General features: G+C 51.8%; 1 protein-coding gene across 1 annotated transcript in view; it reads left to right on the top strand.

Annotated features, from left to right (window-relative positions):
• Nucleotides 1–2,355: 2,355 nt before the first annotated feature.
• RSPO4 (R-spondin 4) overlaps nucleotides 2,356–15,683 on the top strand; it is a 39,353-nt gene continuing 26,025 nt past the window's right edge. The window contains exon 1 of the mRNA XM_060032825.1: nucleotides 2,356–2,434. Coding sequence (XP_059888808.1) covers nucleotides 2,356–2,434 — 79 coding nt within the window. The remainder of the gene's footprint in view (nucleotides 2,435–15,683) is intronic.

Below are 15,683 nucleotides of genomic sequence, written 5' to 3'. Positions count from 1 at the left end.
CAAACAGGAACAGGCCTGGTGGTGCTCGGTACTATGGACAATAAAGCAGGACCAGGGGATAAAGGGCCCAGGCAACTATTTTGTCTGGAGTGATCAGGGAGGGCCCCTCAGAGGAGGTGACCTTGAGTGGAGACAGGCCCTAAGGATATGTGAGGAAGAATTTTCCAAGCAGAGGTAACAGCAAAAAGCCCTGCTGGGGACACATGGCAGAGTTTGAGAAGCAGAAGGCCGGGGGCGGGGGCGGGAGGGGGGCGGTGTAGGTGGAGCAGAGGGAGTCAGGGGGAGAAGAGGCGAGAGGCTACAGGCTGCGGAGCTCTGTGGCTACTAAGTGGCCCCAGCCTCTGCCTGATTCCCATGCACCCTGCCCTGCCCCAGCCCTGCTCACCTGGGGGATGGCCTGCTCTGGACTCTGGAGACTTCAGGACCGGTGGTGGCTGGGTAGGTGCTGACTTTCAAACTTCTTAAAGTTTGAACTTCTAGGGTCATCTCATTTCTCCAAGTACCCAAATTCCATGTATAAGCTGGGAGACTCCTGCATCTGGAGAACTCATTCATTCATTCATTCTACAAACATGTTGCATACCTGCTCTGTGTCCAGCACAAGCTAGGCTCCAGGCATCCCAATATGACCTCATCTCTGGCCTTAAAGAGTTGACAGTTCAGAGGAAGGGACAGACAAATCCATAGTTACCACCTGCTGTGATACAAGCTGTAATAAAGAGATTGTGGGAGCCCAGAGGAGACACTGGACCTGGCCTGAGAATCAGGTAAGGCTTTCTGGATGAGGGGCTATTCAGGACTGGGTCCTGAATGAGTCAGTGGGGATGGGGATGGCATGTAGACCAACATCCCATGGAGAGGCCACTAATGAAAGGCTCAGAGGTGTGAGAGGTGTCTGTGAAATACTGCAAGGAGTTGAGATCTGGGATTAAGGGGGTGAAAGGTGGAGTAGAGGGGAAGACAGAGATCAAAGAAGTAAGAACAAGAGGGCTTTGTAGGGTCTGGTGGATGGGGACCATGCTGGGACACCTGGGTGCCCATCCCACCTCTGCCTTAGACTTGCTGGGCTGCCTGAGCTAGGCACCTCCAATCCCGAGGTCTCAGTAGCCCCATCTGTGGAATAGAGCCATTTTGGGGGGGTGGCTCTGACATTCCACCAAGACCCCTAGGATGTTGTTTGTCAGTATTCGTGGAGCCCTACAGAAGAAGAACAGCCAGGGCAGAGTTGCCTCACTCTCTGTGTTTCCCTCCCCCGACATGCCCTCAAATGTCTTCATTATACTGGGGGCCTTACTAAGGATGAGGACAAGGGGCTGGAGAAGGAGATGCCGGCATTTACCTTCCTTTTTTTTTTTTTTTTTATCAAACTACACACACAGGATAAAGGAAGGATAACTGGTCAGCAAGAGACTGTCAAGAGTAAGTTCCTCTGTGCCCCAAGCAGTGGCTAAAAGGGTGGACACTGGACCCAGACAAACCACTGATCTGCTGTGTGGCCTTAGGCAAGTCACTTGGCCTCTCTGAGCTTCCCTTTCCTCCCCTGTAAAGTGGAGCTAATCAGAATAGAACCTCGCTGGGTTGTTATGAAGATTATATCATGTGTAAAGTGCTTAGAACACCACCAAGCACGTAGGCCTCAAAGTGATAGGCAGTATTATTCTTACTCTTACTGTTTTTAGTGGGCAAGGTGGCCGGAGGCAGGAGTGCACCGTTTGTTGGGGAGAAGGAGGGATTTGGCTCTGAAAGCGTTAAAATTGTACCAGCTGCTCCCATCCTGTAGACAAGGCTGGAGGAAACACAGTTCAGGTCCTGGGCCCCTGATTTATCAGGTGCTGGTCACTTCGGGGCTTAGGAGAAAGAGGAAACAGAGAAAGCGGAAAAAGAAAATCCGAGGCGGAGAGTGGGGTGGAGGGAGATGCTGAGAGGAGGGGGTCACCTGGCGTCCGCGCGTCTGTACCTCTGTGTGTGGCGTGGAGGGCCGTACCTGTGTATGCCACGGGACAGTGCCGGGCGCCGGAACGACGCCAGAGCGCGCACGGCGTGACAGACCGACCTGGCCGGGCGACCCCCTCCAACCCCACCGCGCGCCTTCCCCTAGCTGGTTAATGCACCGCCCCCGCCTCGCTGGCTCCTCCCCGCCCGCCCCTCCCAGCCCCGCCGACGCCCTCTCTAGACCTGGAGGTCGGCCCCTGGGCTGACTGCAGGTCCCTGGCGGCGGGACCGACCCCGCACTCGCGGATGCTCCCGGCGCGCCCCGAGCAGCCCCCGCGCCCTCTGTGCCGCCGCCGCCGGTAGCCGCTGGGCCGTCGGGCCTCCCAGGGAGCCCCGCGCCCCCGCCCAGACCAGGCTGCCCAGATGCGGGCGCCACTCTGCCTGTTGCTGCTCGTCGCCCACGCCGTGGACATGCTCCCCCTGAACCGAAGGAAGAAGCAAGGTACGAGGGGCAGCCGGCAGGGTGGCCGGGAAGACGCCGCGGGATAGTCAGGGGGGTCGCCCTTGGGGCATCTGCCTGCTGCCCGACGCCCGGGGCTGTTAACTCTTCCAGACTGCTGTCAATCTCACTTTACAGATGGGGAAACTGAGGCCCCAGGGCACCCGTGGGGCAAGCTGGACCCAGAGGCTCTCCAGGGAGGGAAGGAGCTGCCAGGGCTCTCTCATTGCCCCCGCTCCCTATAATCACAGCATTGCTGGGCGAGGGGCGGGGGAGTGACTTTTGCAGAGACAGGAAGCCTCAGGTGGCAGGCTAGAGGTCGCAGGGCCTAGGGGACAGAGTTAGTGGCTCAGAAATCATCCCAAGCATGCATACTGAGCCAGGAGTGACATAGAGAGCCCTGAGCTGGGAGTCCAGATGCCCCGGTCTCAGCCCCATTACAGACCCTGATCCCCCACATCACTTTCAAGAAGCCAGTAATCTTTGGTGGGTTCCCCTCTGGTGAGGGCATGAGCTGCATGAGCTCAGAGAGACCTGAGTTTGAAGACATTTATTCTGGGATGACCTGGAAGACGTCCAGCCCCTCTAAGAGCCTCAGTTTTTCCATCTTGACCTCCTAGGGCCACTAGGAGGATGTACCAAGGTTCAGACCATAAATGTACCTGGGGCACAAAGCCAGGGGCCCCTTGCACTCTCACCTCGGGGGTCCTGTGCCACAGCCCCTCCCTGAAGGAGTCAAAACATCCTCAGGAGGTGGGTTTGAGGCTGTCCCTGCAGAGCCAGGGTTGGCAGAGCCTGGGGGACCGAGGAAGGTGATCAAGTCCCATACCTGAGCCGGCCGCCCTTTGGCCTCCGGATGGCAGTCTGAGAATCAACAGCCAGCCACTGTGCCCAGGGTTTTCTGCTCACGGAGGGAATCCCCACTACATCCTCATGACATAGGGCTTACCCCATTCTAAAATCCAGGTGCCAAGGCTCAGACAGGCTAAGTAACTTTGCCAAGTTGACCAGCAGGTGAATGAAGACCCTGTGTCTTCTTTCCTTGCAGCTCTGGTGTGAAGTCTGAGCTTGGCTACATGGGAAAGAGAATGAGAGTCTTCCCTCTGGGGGATTCTAGTCCACCTGAGTGAAAAAGCCCTAAATAGACACAGTTACTCCTGGAGTGAAACAGGAGGCAGAGAGAGGCTGTGGGAGAATTGGGGGTGGGATCGGGTGGGACAGAGAGACTGTGGCCTGAAGGACTTCAGCTCCAGGTGTGACTGGATGGAGGGATCCAGGGAGAGGAGAGGTGGGTGGGCTTCACATGAGCTGGGGGCCTTCTGGGACCTCATGGGGACACTGCTCTGTGAATGGCCCTTGTATAGTAGTTCCAGTCATGGGCTCTGGAGTCAGCCTGCCTTGTTCAAATCCCTGCTTCCCCAGTTACCAGCTGAGTGACCTTGGGGAAGTCACTTTGCCTCTCTGAGCCTCAGTTTACCCATCTGACGGTCTTTTAGAAGTTCTCTGTGATCTTTCTCAGTTCTTAAAAAGACCAAAAAAATAGATTAAATAAAAACTATCTCCTCAGCGACTCCTCTTTAAAATAGGAATAATAATCTTCAGTATCCAACTCACAGGGCAGATGTGGGTAAGACTGAATGAGTTAGTGTGTATGTTACACGAGTAGCCAAGTACAAGTCATTCTCCTTTCCTGTCCATTGCGTCCTTTGCCTCTCATAACAGCCTAGTGGGGCTGGGGGGATGCTTATTTCCTAGACAAGGAAACTGAGATTCAGAGAGGAAAATTGATTTGTCCAGCGTTGCACAGAGGGTTAGTAGCAAAGCAGGCTTGAATCTCAATCCGTCTGACATGACGCTGAGAAGATATCTCCTGAGCTGTGTTGGTCTTCTCTTCTCAGAGCCTCACTTTCCCCATCTGAAGAGGAGCCGGTTTAGAAGATCTTTAAGATGCTTTAAGATCTAAAGATGCTAAAGATCTTTAAGATCTTTAAGATGCTTCTCAGTCAGTTCTGAAAGACACACACACACAAAGAATAAAGAAAAAGAAAACTTTCAGTCCCTCCCCCCATCCCCAGTTGCTCAGTGAGGTCGGGCATGGCTGCGCCTTACATAGCCACCATTTGGTGAGGGGGCTATTGGCACCCCTCCCCACGGTAGGTGATCTCTTGCATCTGGGACACATGCATGTCCAGCGCAGCGTCTTCAGAAAGAGGCTTGTGGCTCCATTTATCAGTCAGGTGCAATGGAGACAGCCTTGGATTTCAGTCCAACCGCCAACCCCTTTGGGTAAGTGGATTCCGCACCACCACCTGCCCGCTGCCCACAGCCTTGGTTTCCCCATTGGCACTGGGGTGGAGGTGGAGGGGTAGCAGAAGGCTTCCTGTAGCATCTTCTGCAAGGTGGTCATAGGAGTCCTGGCCAAATAGGTATGAGAGATGCTGGCTTTAGCAGATTTCTTAACTGTGGGACTTATCAGAGGATTCATAGTGAAGAGGCTGAGGATAGAGAGTGGGACCTTTCCCAAACCAGTTACAGATTAGAGACCATTTTTCGTAAGACAGCTGCTTGGAAAATTGCACATGAGATCCCTGAGGGTCTTACCAGATTTGACATTCTGGTCTAACTTTGGCAGGAGAATGTGTTCTGAAGGCACCTAGGTATTGGCAGTGTCTTTTCTTTCCTTTCCTTTCCTTTTCTTTTCTTTTTTCTCCCTCCCTTCCCCCTTCCTTCCTTCCTTCCTTCCTTCCTTCCTTCCTTCCTCCCTTCCTTTCTCTCCCTCTCTTCCCCTTGTTCATTCAACAAGCATTACAGGGCAGACCGTGCGCCAGGCTCTGTGCTGGGAACTTTGGGAGTGCCAAGGTGAACAGACCTGGGGCCTGTCCTTGAGGAGCTGCCAGTGTGGAGGGATGCCCTTCCTTGGCCCTCTCCTACCTCCCCTGCGTGCCCGAGTTCTTGGCCCAGCCTTTGGCCTACTCTGCAAGGTCAAGAGGAACACTCGCTGGGCCCAGCAGCCACCCAGGCTGAGCTGTCACCCTCGGGGCCTGGTTCCCACAGACCCATGCTTCCTCAAGCTCCAGCATCACTGTTTTTTGATGAAACCTAATTTTTCTGTTTCCAAGACAAGAAAGACTAAAAGAAAAGGCTTGAGAACGGTTCTTGGATCTCAAGTGACTCTTACAAAACAACATGTTGATTAATTAAGTATAAATGAATCAGAACCAGATGAGTACGTTTCTCTTGAAACATGCTGGGGTGTCCCCGCAATAGGACAGTCGGGCAGGGTGAGGGGGCCCTGGTCTGTACTCCTACCTCAATACGGAGCTTCATTTAGGCAATGAGGAGAGGACAGGCCGTGACTGACTTTCCCAGCGTCCAAGGCCTTCTGGGGAGGGGGCTTGGTGGAAGCAACTGTCACCCACATTCACATGGTGCCTTTAGATCCTTCTAGACCTGAGGCAGCAAAGGGCAGAGGGAGGAGCTCTGAAATTCAGGGCCCTCTCCTTCCCCGGATGTGTGATTTGGGGCAGTCCACGTACCTTCTGCATTGGTTCCACGTCTGTGAAATGGGAACAGTTGTACCTACCTCTTTGGTGTTTGGGACGATTCACCACAGTCCCGGAGGGAAGGTGTCCAAAGGCATAGAGTAGGTGCTTCCTGAGGACTCAGCCACTTCCCCCTCCCATTTTACAGCAGAGCCGGATGCTCCCTGGGCTGGGGGAGGGGAGTTTCATGCAGGTTGAATCTCACCTCTGCCCTTCTCCCCTCTCTGAGCCTCTTTTTCTTTATCTGTAAAAGGACTGTGGCAGCACCCACTCCAGAGTCCTGTTAGGGGGACTGAATATAATAATTCTCTGTAAACTGAAAAGCCCTATGCGGATGGCCAGGCCAGCAGCACCGTCCCCTGTACACAGACAGAGAAGCTGAGACACAGCAAGCAAGTACCTGAGGCAGGGGTGGCGATCGGGGACGACCCAGGTTTCTAGTCTCCAGGTCAGGGCCATGGCTGGGCCCAGAACAAGGTGTGTCCCACAGACCACCCCACCCCTGCCCAGCCACCAGAGGAGACCCTTGAGGCCACTTGGGGCCAGCCACGTGCCGGGAGCTCTGCATGTGGGTTTCGACATCTGACTGACTATGGCGCTACCTGTGTTACACCTGTTTCCTAGACAAGGGGTCTGAGGCCCCAAAAGGGGCAGGGACCTGCCCAGGAACTCCCAGAAGCCGAGCTGGTACGTGGACCCAGAGTTTTGGAGGCTCCAAAGCCTGTGCATAGAAAAATAAATGAATTCTGCTAGAGACTTGCCAGCGGCTACAAGGAGGAGGCATCTGAGAAGAGCCTATCAGAGGGCTGCAGAGGTGGCAGCAGCATAGGAGCTGGGGACTCTGGCAGGAGGAGGGGAGGGTCTGGCCGGATGGGAAGGGCCGAAGGGGCTGTGTGGCAGAGGGGGTGGAGGTCCGATGGCAGACAGGCCAGAGCCCAGCATCTCCTAGGGATGTCGGGAATGGATCCATCAGAAAAACTGACATGGACAGGATCCCTCAGTGCAGCCCAGAGAGGCTGGTCGGCGGCAGTCCTGGGCTCAGCTGAGGAATCTGACACTCAGAGGTGGGACGTTACTGGCTGAGGTGTCACAGGATAAGGGGACCTTCTTCCCTTTGTTCCCCTGCCTCCTCTAGTCCATCTGTCAGTCCACTGTCTCTTCAGCCATCTTTCCATCCTTTCATCTAGTGAAAAAACTGAAGCTCACGTCGATGCAGAGTTTTTCCATCAGCAGATGAGGGAGATGAATTTAGTAAGTGCAGCTAGCATTTAGAATGCCGAAATGGAGTAGAATGGATAAAACAGAACAGAATGGTATAGAGTAGAATAAAATAGAGTGGGGTCGGCAAACTGTTTTTGCAAGAGGCCAGATAGTTACTCTTCTAGACTTCATGGGACATATTCTTCCTGTTTTGTTTTGTTTTTTCACAAGCCTTTAAAAATATTAAACCATTCTTAACCTACAGGCCATACAAAAAGAGGCCATAGCCCAAAGTTAGCCCATGGACCATGGTTTGCCAGCCCCCTTTTTAGAAGATATCAGAGTGCATTGCAAGTGTTAAGATTAATTATCATTTTGAGAAATGGGTTTCGGCTTACATATGTATGTGAATGTATGAGTGGATGCATGTGTGTGCATATGGATGTGGGTGTGTGTGAGTGTGTGAATGAGTGTGTGTGTACTCTGTGTACTGTGTGTGAACTGATGTAAAAATGTAATTTTTACCATTCCCCCAAAAGTGCGGAACTTTTGGCCGAGCCCAATGCAGTGCTCCTGACAGCTCCGAGAGGCGGGTTCTAGGGGATCCCAGTATTGCAGATGGGGAGACGAAGGCCCCATGGGTCACACAGCCATAGGCGTGTGAACCCAGAGAGTCTGGCTCTGGAGCCCCAAACAGGACACCGAATTGCCTTTATAAGTGGCAACTGCCCTCGACACATTTTGCAAACCTCTGTTTCTTATGCTTGTTTCTAACGGCCCAGGACCCGGCAGCCACATCCTTCCCAAGGTGTTTTCTTTTCCCAAGGTAGATTTTAGCCCTAGGACCCATTGGGGGCCTAAATATCCCTCCTGCATTAGACACCCTCAAGCAGCCAGTGAGCGCCGGACATTGCATGTTCGTTTCTCATCGACCCTCCCCCAACCCTGCCAGGTGGATGTGGTTGCCCCTCTTCCTTTACAGAAGAAGCAGGCTTGTCCAAGGTCACATAGCCAGTGTTCCTGATTCCAGAACCACAGGAGCAAATCCCGCCTGCTATAGACTGCTCCAGAAAGTCCACCTAATGCTGCCGTTCACCACCCGGTCATTTATATAGCACTTTATTGTTTGCAGAGCAGTTCAACTTTCATTTTCTCTCTGGAGTTCTGGAGAAGGTAGAATAATGGAATGTTAGGACTGAAAAGGCCAGTTGAGACCTTTGAGACCCACGCTTGTAAAAATGGAGCCGCAAGTGAGGAAGTACCTCACCCAGCATCCCCCAGCCAGGAGTGGAGGTGAGGATGCAGGAAAGCGAACGGGGGAGGTGAGGGTGGCCTTGGATAGGCAGAGGAAGGCAGCTTACTCCAGGGCCTGGAATCTGGTTTAGAGCTTCTCAGAGCCTCAGTTTCCCCTGTGTGACTTGGCCATACTCAGTCTGCTTTGCCTTTCTCCCAGGCCTAGAAGAAATGCTGGATGAGAGGATGGACCAAGAGGGCTTTCACAGCTTGAAGGCTGTCTGCAGAGGTTTCTTAATAACCAGAGGCCAGCCTGTGGTCCAGGAGCCTCGTAAGGGCCTCCAGAGTTACCTGAGTGCCACATGGGGTCTGTGGCCTGGCTGTGTGGTTCCATAAGAGGGACCTGGTGGAGGCCTGGGCCCCACACAGAATCACCATGGCCTGGAGGGCAGTCCTTCCATCAGAGCCCCAGGCTGTGGACACTGTCAGGACGTAGATCAGCCCCAGACCCTGTGGACACCCAGGAGCACACGCCTCACGTATATATCCACACGCATATATGTTCCTAAAAACATTTATTTATTTTTTTTAAAGTACTTAATTTTCACTGGCACCAAAGGTTTAGAAAAGTCTCTTTCTGATTTGGTTTTATGGTTGAGCATTTACTCTATGCCAGATGTTACCTGTGTTGTTTTATTTTATTTGTCAATGTCAGGTACTATGCATATAAACTGACTAAATTCTCCTAATAAACCTGTGATGTGGGTACTATTATCATCCCTGTTTTACATATGAGAAAACCGAGGCACAGAGGGGTTAAGTGACTTTCCCCAGGACACACAGCCAAGTTCAAATCCTTCCTAGTCCCAGAGCCAAGCTCCAACTACTGAGCTCAGTTGCCTCCCACCCTTATTTAGTCCTCACGTCAACTTGCGAAGGGACTGTTATTATCCACATTTTACAGAAGAGGAAACTGAATTAAGAAGAGAGGAGCATTAGTTGAAGTATGTGAAACTACCATTTCTGTAGGTTGAAAACAGCCAAATATTAGCGATTTCATATGTTCCCAATAGCTTGGCAAGTAAGTTTGGCAAAGCCAGGATTTAAACCCAGACAATTGATTCCAAAGGTTGGGTGCATAGCCGTCCTGCCTGGCCTCCTCCCAATTCATCCAGGTGATAGCCCACGAGGTGATTTGATCCTTTTATTCTCCAGAGGCCCTCCAAGCATAGAGAGGGCAATCGACTTGCCAGGGTCACACAGCCAGGATGGGGAGAGGTTGGAATGTGCCCCCCAGGTCTCCATAGCCAGAACCTCCTTTTCTCAGCCCTGTGCAGTAGTCAGCGGCACTCGGGACACAGGAGCCCTCAGCCCCACCCCTGGGGATTCCTCCAGGATCCCGAAGGGAATGGCTTGTTCCCATTGCCTGGGTGAAGCTCACTCATCTTGAGCACTGCTGCCTCAGGCTAGGCCACTACTGCCTGCCCCTGGGATGGTTTCTTGTAATGCCGTGTGACTCATAGAGCCCCTGCTCTGTGTCCCGTGGTGGGGACTCCTCTGTGCTGCTGTGGGTGGGGGGTTCTGTTTCAGCAGCTCAGAAGAAAGGCATTCTCAAGCCCGGGGGACCCAGACTACATAGGGAAACCACTCCCTTTCCCTGCAGCCTGACTGCAGTACCCACATCCGCAGGGGTGGAGACACCCAGAAAGGAATGTCACAACTGCCCTTCTGCAGCCTGCTCTGGTGTTGGCAGGCAGGCACAGCTGTCTCTAGCAAGTGCCAGATGAGCAGTGGGAGGCTGGCTGGCTGTCACGAAGGCCACGGCCTCTACTGCTCACCAGCTGAGTGACCTTGAGCAGGTCATCTCTCCCCTCTGGGCCTCAGTTGGCTAATTTGCAAAATGGGGCATGAAACGCATCCCTAGCACATAGTGAGTGCTCAGTTAGTGACTATGAAGAGTGTCCAGTGCCAGGCAGTGGGTGTGGGATTTGGGCTGTGACAGGCCTGGGCTCAGCTCCCAGCTCTGCTACTGCCGTGATTGGGTAAAAATATTTCACTCCTGAATCTCATTGTTGTCTATCAATACAATGGGGACGATAATAGCATCTACATCATAGGATTGCCTTGAAGGTCAAAATTGTGCGTATAACCCACCTGGGAGACAGTAGATGCTAATGAATGGTGATCACAGTAATGCGTCATGGGAAGGTTGGCTCCTTCTAGCATCCAGGACATTCCAGCCTGATGTCAGACATGCTCCCGCCTGTGTCTGAAAGTCCTCTGTAGACCTAACTCTCCAAAAGAAGGTTATTTTGGGGAGCCCGGATTCAGAGGATAGGGAGGTCCTAGGTGCTCTGTGTCTATGGCACAGTGACTCACCCTCTCTGAGCCTCTGTTCACTCCTCTGTGAAAGGGAACCTCAGAGAACAGCAGTGAGGATGGAAGGATGTGTGTGTGTGCGTGTGTTGCTGGCACATTATAAATGTATAATGATGTGATGGCTGTTTGCGGATGAGGCCATGATGGGGCCTGACATCCTGCCCTCTGCCCATATGGCAGGCTGGAAAAACCCGGTTAAATGCTGTCTTTCAGACCCGGTTTTCCTTCCTCCTCCCCTCTTGCCCCGCTTCTGACAGGCATCTGAGTCAATCAGACTTAATTCATAGCACATTATCAGCATCAGCCGAGCTGATAGTACTCTTGTATTATTTTATTTCTCTTTCCTTATTTTTTAAATGGTTACACATTGACAATTTTTAATTTTACTCAAAATTTATTTCACTTATTTAAAATTTTTTCATTTTTATTTTATTTAAACATTTTAATTTTATTTTTAAAGTTTTAATTTTTATTAATTTTAATGTAGTTTATTTAAATTTACTTTAAAATGTATTTTTATTTTATTCTTACATTTTATTTTTCTAAGTTTTTTATTTTATCATTTAGTTTTAAAATGCCATTTTATTTTAATTTTTTTATTAATTTTAGTTTTGCTTTTTTTGTTTGTTTGTTTGCGGTACGCGGGCCTCTCACTGTTGTGGCCTCTTCCGTTGCGGAGCACAGGCCCCGGACACGCAGGCTCAGCGGCCATGGCTCACGGGCCCAGCCGCTCCGCGGCATGTGGGATCTTCCCAGACCGGGGCACGAACCCGTGTCCCCTGCATCGACAGGCGGACTCTCAACCACTGCGCCACCAGGGAAGCCCAATTTTAGTTATTTTTTTATTTTAAATCTTTTAATTTTACTTTTTGGGGTTTTTTTTATTTTAAAATTTTTATTGTATTTTTATGTGCCCACTTTTTTAATTGGGTTTCCTGGATTTTTCTTGTCAGTTTATAGGACTTCTTTGTATTACCTACATATTAATCCGCTGTTGGTTTTGACATGGAAGATACGTTTCTTCAATCTGATACCCAGCTGCTAACTTTGTATGTCCTTTGGAGAACAGAAATTGTTACTTATAATACTGTTCATGTGATCAATCCCTTAAAGGTTTTTTAGGTAGGAGGGCATTGTTTCTGCCGTATGTTCTGAGCTTTTTGATTTTACAGAAAGTCCTCATAAGATGGTCTCATGAGAAGGGTGTGAGCCCCCGATTCTGTATCCCTGAGCGGATCACCCTTCCCGCAAGTGATTCTTCCCTGACAAGTGTTGACAGTCCTGATGCAGTAGCCCTCAGCCCTTCCTGAGTACATTCCTGGAACTCAAATTCAGGTGACGCTTCTCTGTCCACCCTCATTCCTGGATGTCCCCTGAGTCATTGCATTTCAGCCAGCACATGTCTGCTGAACACTTGCTGTCAGCTGGCCCCTGTCCTTGGGAGCCCCAGACTGATGAAGGTGGCAGTCCCAATAGAGTGAATAGCAGAGGTGTCAGCTGGAGACCCCCGCCCCTGGGACAGGGGACGTTGGCTTGACGTCCTCCCTGAGAGCAGAGCATCCTCGCAGTGGCTGCCATTCTCCCAGGGCTGCTTTGGCTGAATAGCTTCAGTTTGTAGACCATCTTATTCCCCTGCATCAATAACCCTCCCTCCAACCACCTCCCCCATTAAAAGAAAAAGAAAAAAACAGAGCACTCAGGACATTTCTGGGTAACAGACTTTATTAAAGGTCTGGGGATGCTGCTAAGGGCTCCATGGTTTCAGACTTAAGACCACTGGGTTGTTCCTGCAGCCTCCCCTCTTCTCCTGTCTGATCCTGCGCACAGCTCGGGGCCCCTCTTTGGCCCTGGAGACGTATGACTTTCAGTGGCACCTCTCTGCCTTTGGAGAGCCACTGGGCATTAGGCAGCAGGGAGCGGCTGAGAGGCCATCAGGGAGGCATGGCTCCCAGCAGTTAGGAGCTAGGACTCTGGTTTGCATCCCGCCTGACTCTTCACTGTGGGTTCCTGGGTCAACCACTAACCCTAACCTTAACATCTCTGAGCCTTAGTTTTCTCATCCATGAAAATGTGCAAATGTAGCCCAGCTTTTCAGGGCTGCGATGGGTTTGCAGTGATTTAACACAGGACCTGGTAGCTCAGGATCCTGCATGCTGCAGACGGCATCAGCCTGGCTCTGCCCATCTGCAGACCTGGTCCCTCAGAGGATCTACAGGAGCTCACAGAGACCAGCACCTCTGGCTGTGGCTGCTCACCTTGGTTCCAGCCCTTAATCCTGGTTTAACTGGCAAGAAGGATTATGGTTCCCATTTTGCACAAGAGGAAACTGGGATCCACTGACAGTGGTTGTAGAATTTCCAGGCCCTGCAAGCCTAGGTCCCTCCAGCTGGCTGGGTTTCGGTGTGGTGGAGACAGTGCCCCAGGACCACGAGAGGTTTCCAAGGTAGAACCCCACCACATACTGTGCCTGTGTCCCCTTCTTCCATTCAGCTCCTCCCTACTGGCATCACACCATTTCTTGAGCACCTACTATGTGCCGGGTGATTTTTGTGTGCATTAGTTACCCACAACCTTCGAAGATAGGACCCGTTTTACAGAAGAGGAAAGTAGAATCCAGGTAGGTGAAGCCACTTGCCCAGGTTTCCACAGCCCCCATCCAGTCTGGGTTGGAAGCCAAGCTGGGGCTCCGAAACCAGAGCTGTTTTTCACTGTGCTGGGAATTGGTGAGCAGAACCCAGGGCAGAGCATAAGGACAAAGTTGGCTCCCATTTGATGTCCTTGGCATATGAGCTGGGCACAGAGCCAGGGGCTCTGCAGGTTATTACCTCCCTTTATCCTCCGGGCACCCCTTCGATAGCATCACTCTCATTTTGCAGCTGAAGTGTGAGGCTCAGAGAGGTTAAAGGGACTTCCCAGAGTCAAGGTGGCAGAGCTGGGATTCATACCCAAATGTGTGTGACCTGGACTCCCGCCTGCGCAGCACTGCCTCCCTCCCATCTCCCATTTCCTGGGCAGTTGGTCTGGGGACCTGGCCCGGGCAGATGCCACTGTGACTCACCACTTATTCTCACCTTCGAGAATGACTTAGGGAACCATCCAGACAGGGCCTCGGGTTTCAGTCCAGCTTGGGGGCGGCGGTATACAGCTGGTTTAGGGAGCCACTGAACAGCAAGGCGGCTTAAAGCAACCAGAGGGAACCTTGAATGAGACCTTGTTCTGGTGGCCTGCGAAAGTCGAGAGGCCACAGCAGGTCAAAGAGGCACAACCCGAGCCAGTGGCAGGGAGGAGCAGAAGTGATTCAGGCATCTCTGAAGGAGGCTGCGGGGCAGACACAGTCATGGGATTCTTGGGTTAGGTCCCCTGATTGCTGAGGACGGGTAGCTGAGGTCTGCTCACACCAGCTACCTGCTGCACCATGGGCTAGGCCACTTACCTTTTAATTCTCATAATATCCCACAAGCAAGACTTGTCCATCTGCTGCTCACAGCCAGCAGCCTGGTCCAGACCCCCTAGGTGGTCACAGGCCTCTGCCCTGGGCTCCCAGCTCCTGCCCCCTACTGTTCATTGTGCTCAGCCCCAGAGGGAGCTTTCAAGATGGCAGACACTCCTTGGCCTGCACCACGCAGGGCCTTCCCATCTTGCTTCCAGGAAAACCCAGCGCCGTCCACACTCCTTCTGAGCCTACCACCCAGGTCTGGGCTGATCTGCCTTTCCGACCAGTCCCTGTGCTCTGGCCTCACTGCTCTCTTGCATGCTAAACCCCTGGACCTTTGTACCTGCTGGTCCCTCTGCCGAGAACGCTTTCCTTATATGTCTCAGCGAGTCCTGTCTTGTGGCCGGGACCCTCCTCTCCTCTCCTCACTCTGTTTACTGTCATTCACTCACTGTCACTATCTCAAATGACCTCTCTCTCTCCTTTAGGATGCAAACTCCCTGAGGGGAAGGGCTGTCTTGTCCACTGATGTATCCCCAATGCCTACAACAGTTCTTGGCACATAGTAGGCCCTCGAGCACATTTGTGAAAGGAACAAGCTTTCCAGTGAGTGGATGATTGCCTCTATCTTACATATGAGCAAACCGAGGTTCAATAACGGGCCCAGGGAGTGAAGTGCGGAGCTGGGATTTGAAGGTGGGGTTGTCTGATCCCAAGCCTTAGGTTCCCACCTCCACTCTTTATGCCTCACTGCTGAGCAAGACTGACTGGGAGCCTCATCTGTTGTGGGGAAGGGGTGATGATAATGTGTCACCTGGAACAGCAAGAGCCCAGCCATCCTCAGTCCCAAAGCAGGTGCAGCAGTGGGTATAGCAGGCCTGGCCACCCCAGTCAGAGGCCAGGGACCAGGCTGTTCACAAGGCCAGACAGGGAGAGCCAGCTGGCTGGAGATAAAAAGCCAAAGGCACCCATCCAGAGACCGGGGTTCCAGCCCTGCCTTCCAGTGACGCATTGTGTGGCTCTGAACAAGTGCCTGCCCCTCTCTGAGCCTCAGGGCACCATTTGTAAAATACTACTACTATCCGTATACTACAGAGTTCAAACTTTAATAGACACTGCCCAAATCCTTTATGAAAGTGAGCACTGGATGTTGTCAGTCTTTTAGTTTGCCTTTCTGGTAGGTCACAAGTAATATTTTGTTCTTATTCTAAACATCATTTTGAAAATTATTAGTGCAATATAATAGCTCTTCCTGAGGTTACTGGTCCATTTGTCTTTCTTTTTTGAATTACTTGTAATATTTTTGCCCATTTCACAACCTTGTGTTGTTGCTGTTTTTCTTCTTCTTGATTTCTAAGAGCTCTTTGTATATTAAGGATGGTAATCCTTGGCCGTCTTTTGTGAGGCATAATGATCAGAGTGGACATGTAACAGAGGATCACAAACATGACATTTGCTTTTTTTC

The sequence above is a fragment of the Delphinus delphis genome, chromosome 15 (assembly GCF_949987515.2).
Source record: "Delphinus delphis chromosome 15, mDelDel1.2, whole genome shotgun sequence".
NCBI lineage: Eukaryota > Metazoa > Chordata > Mammalia > Artiodactyla > Delphinidae > Delphinus > Delphinus delphis.
The sequence above is the reverse complement of the archived record's forward strand: the minus strand, read 5'-3'. Positions and strand labels throughout refer to the sequence as shown.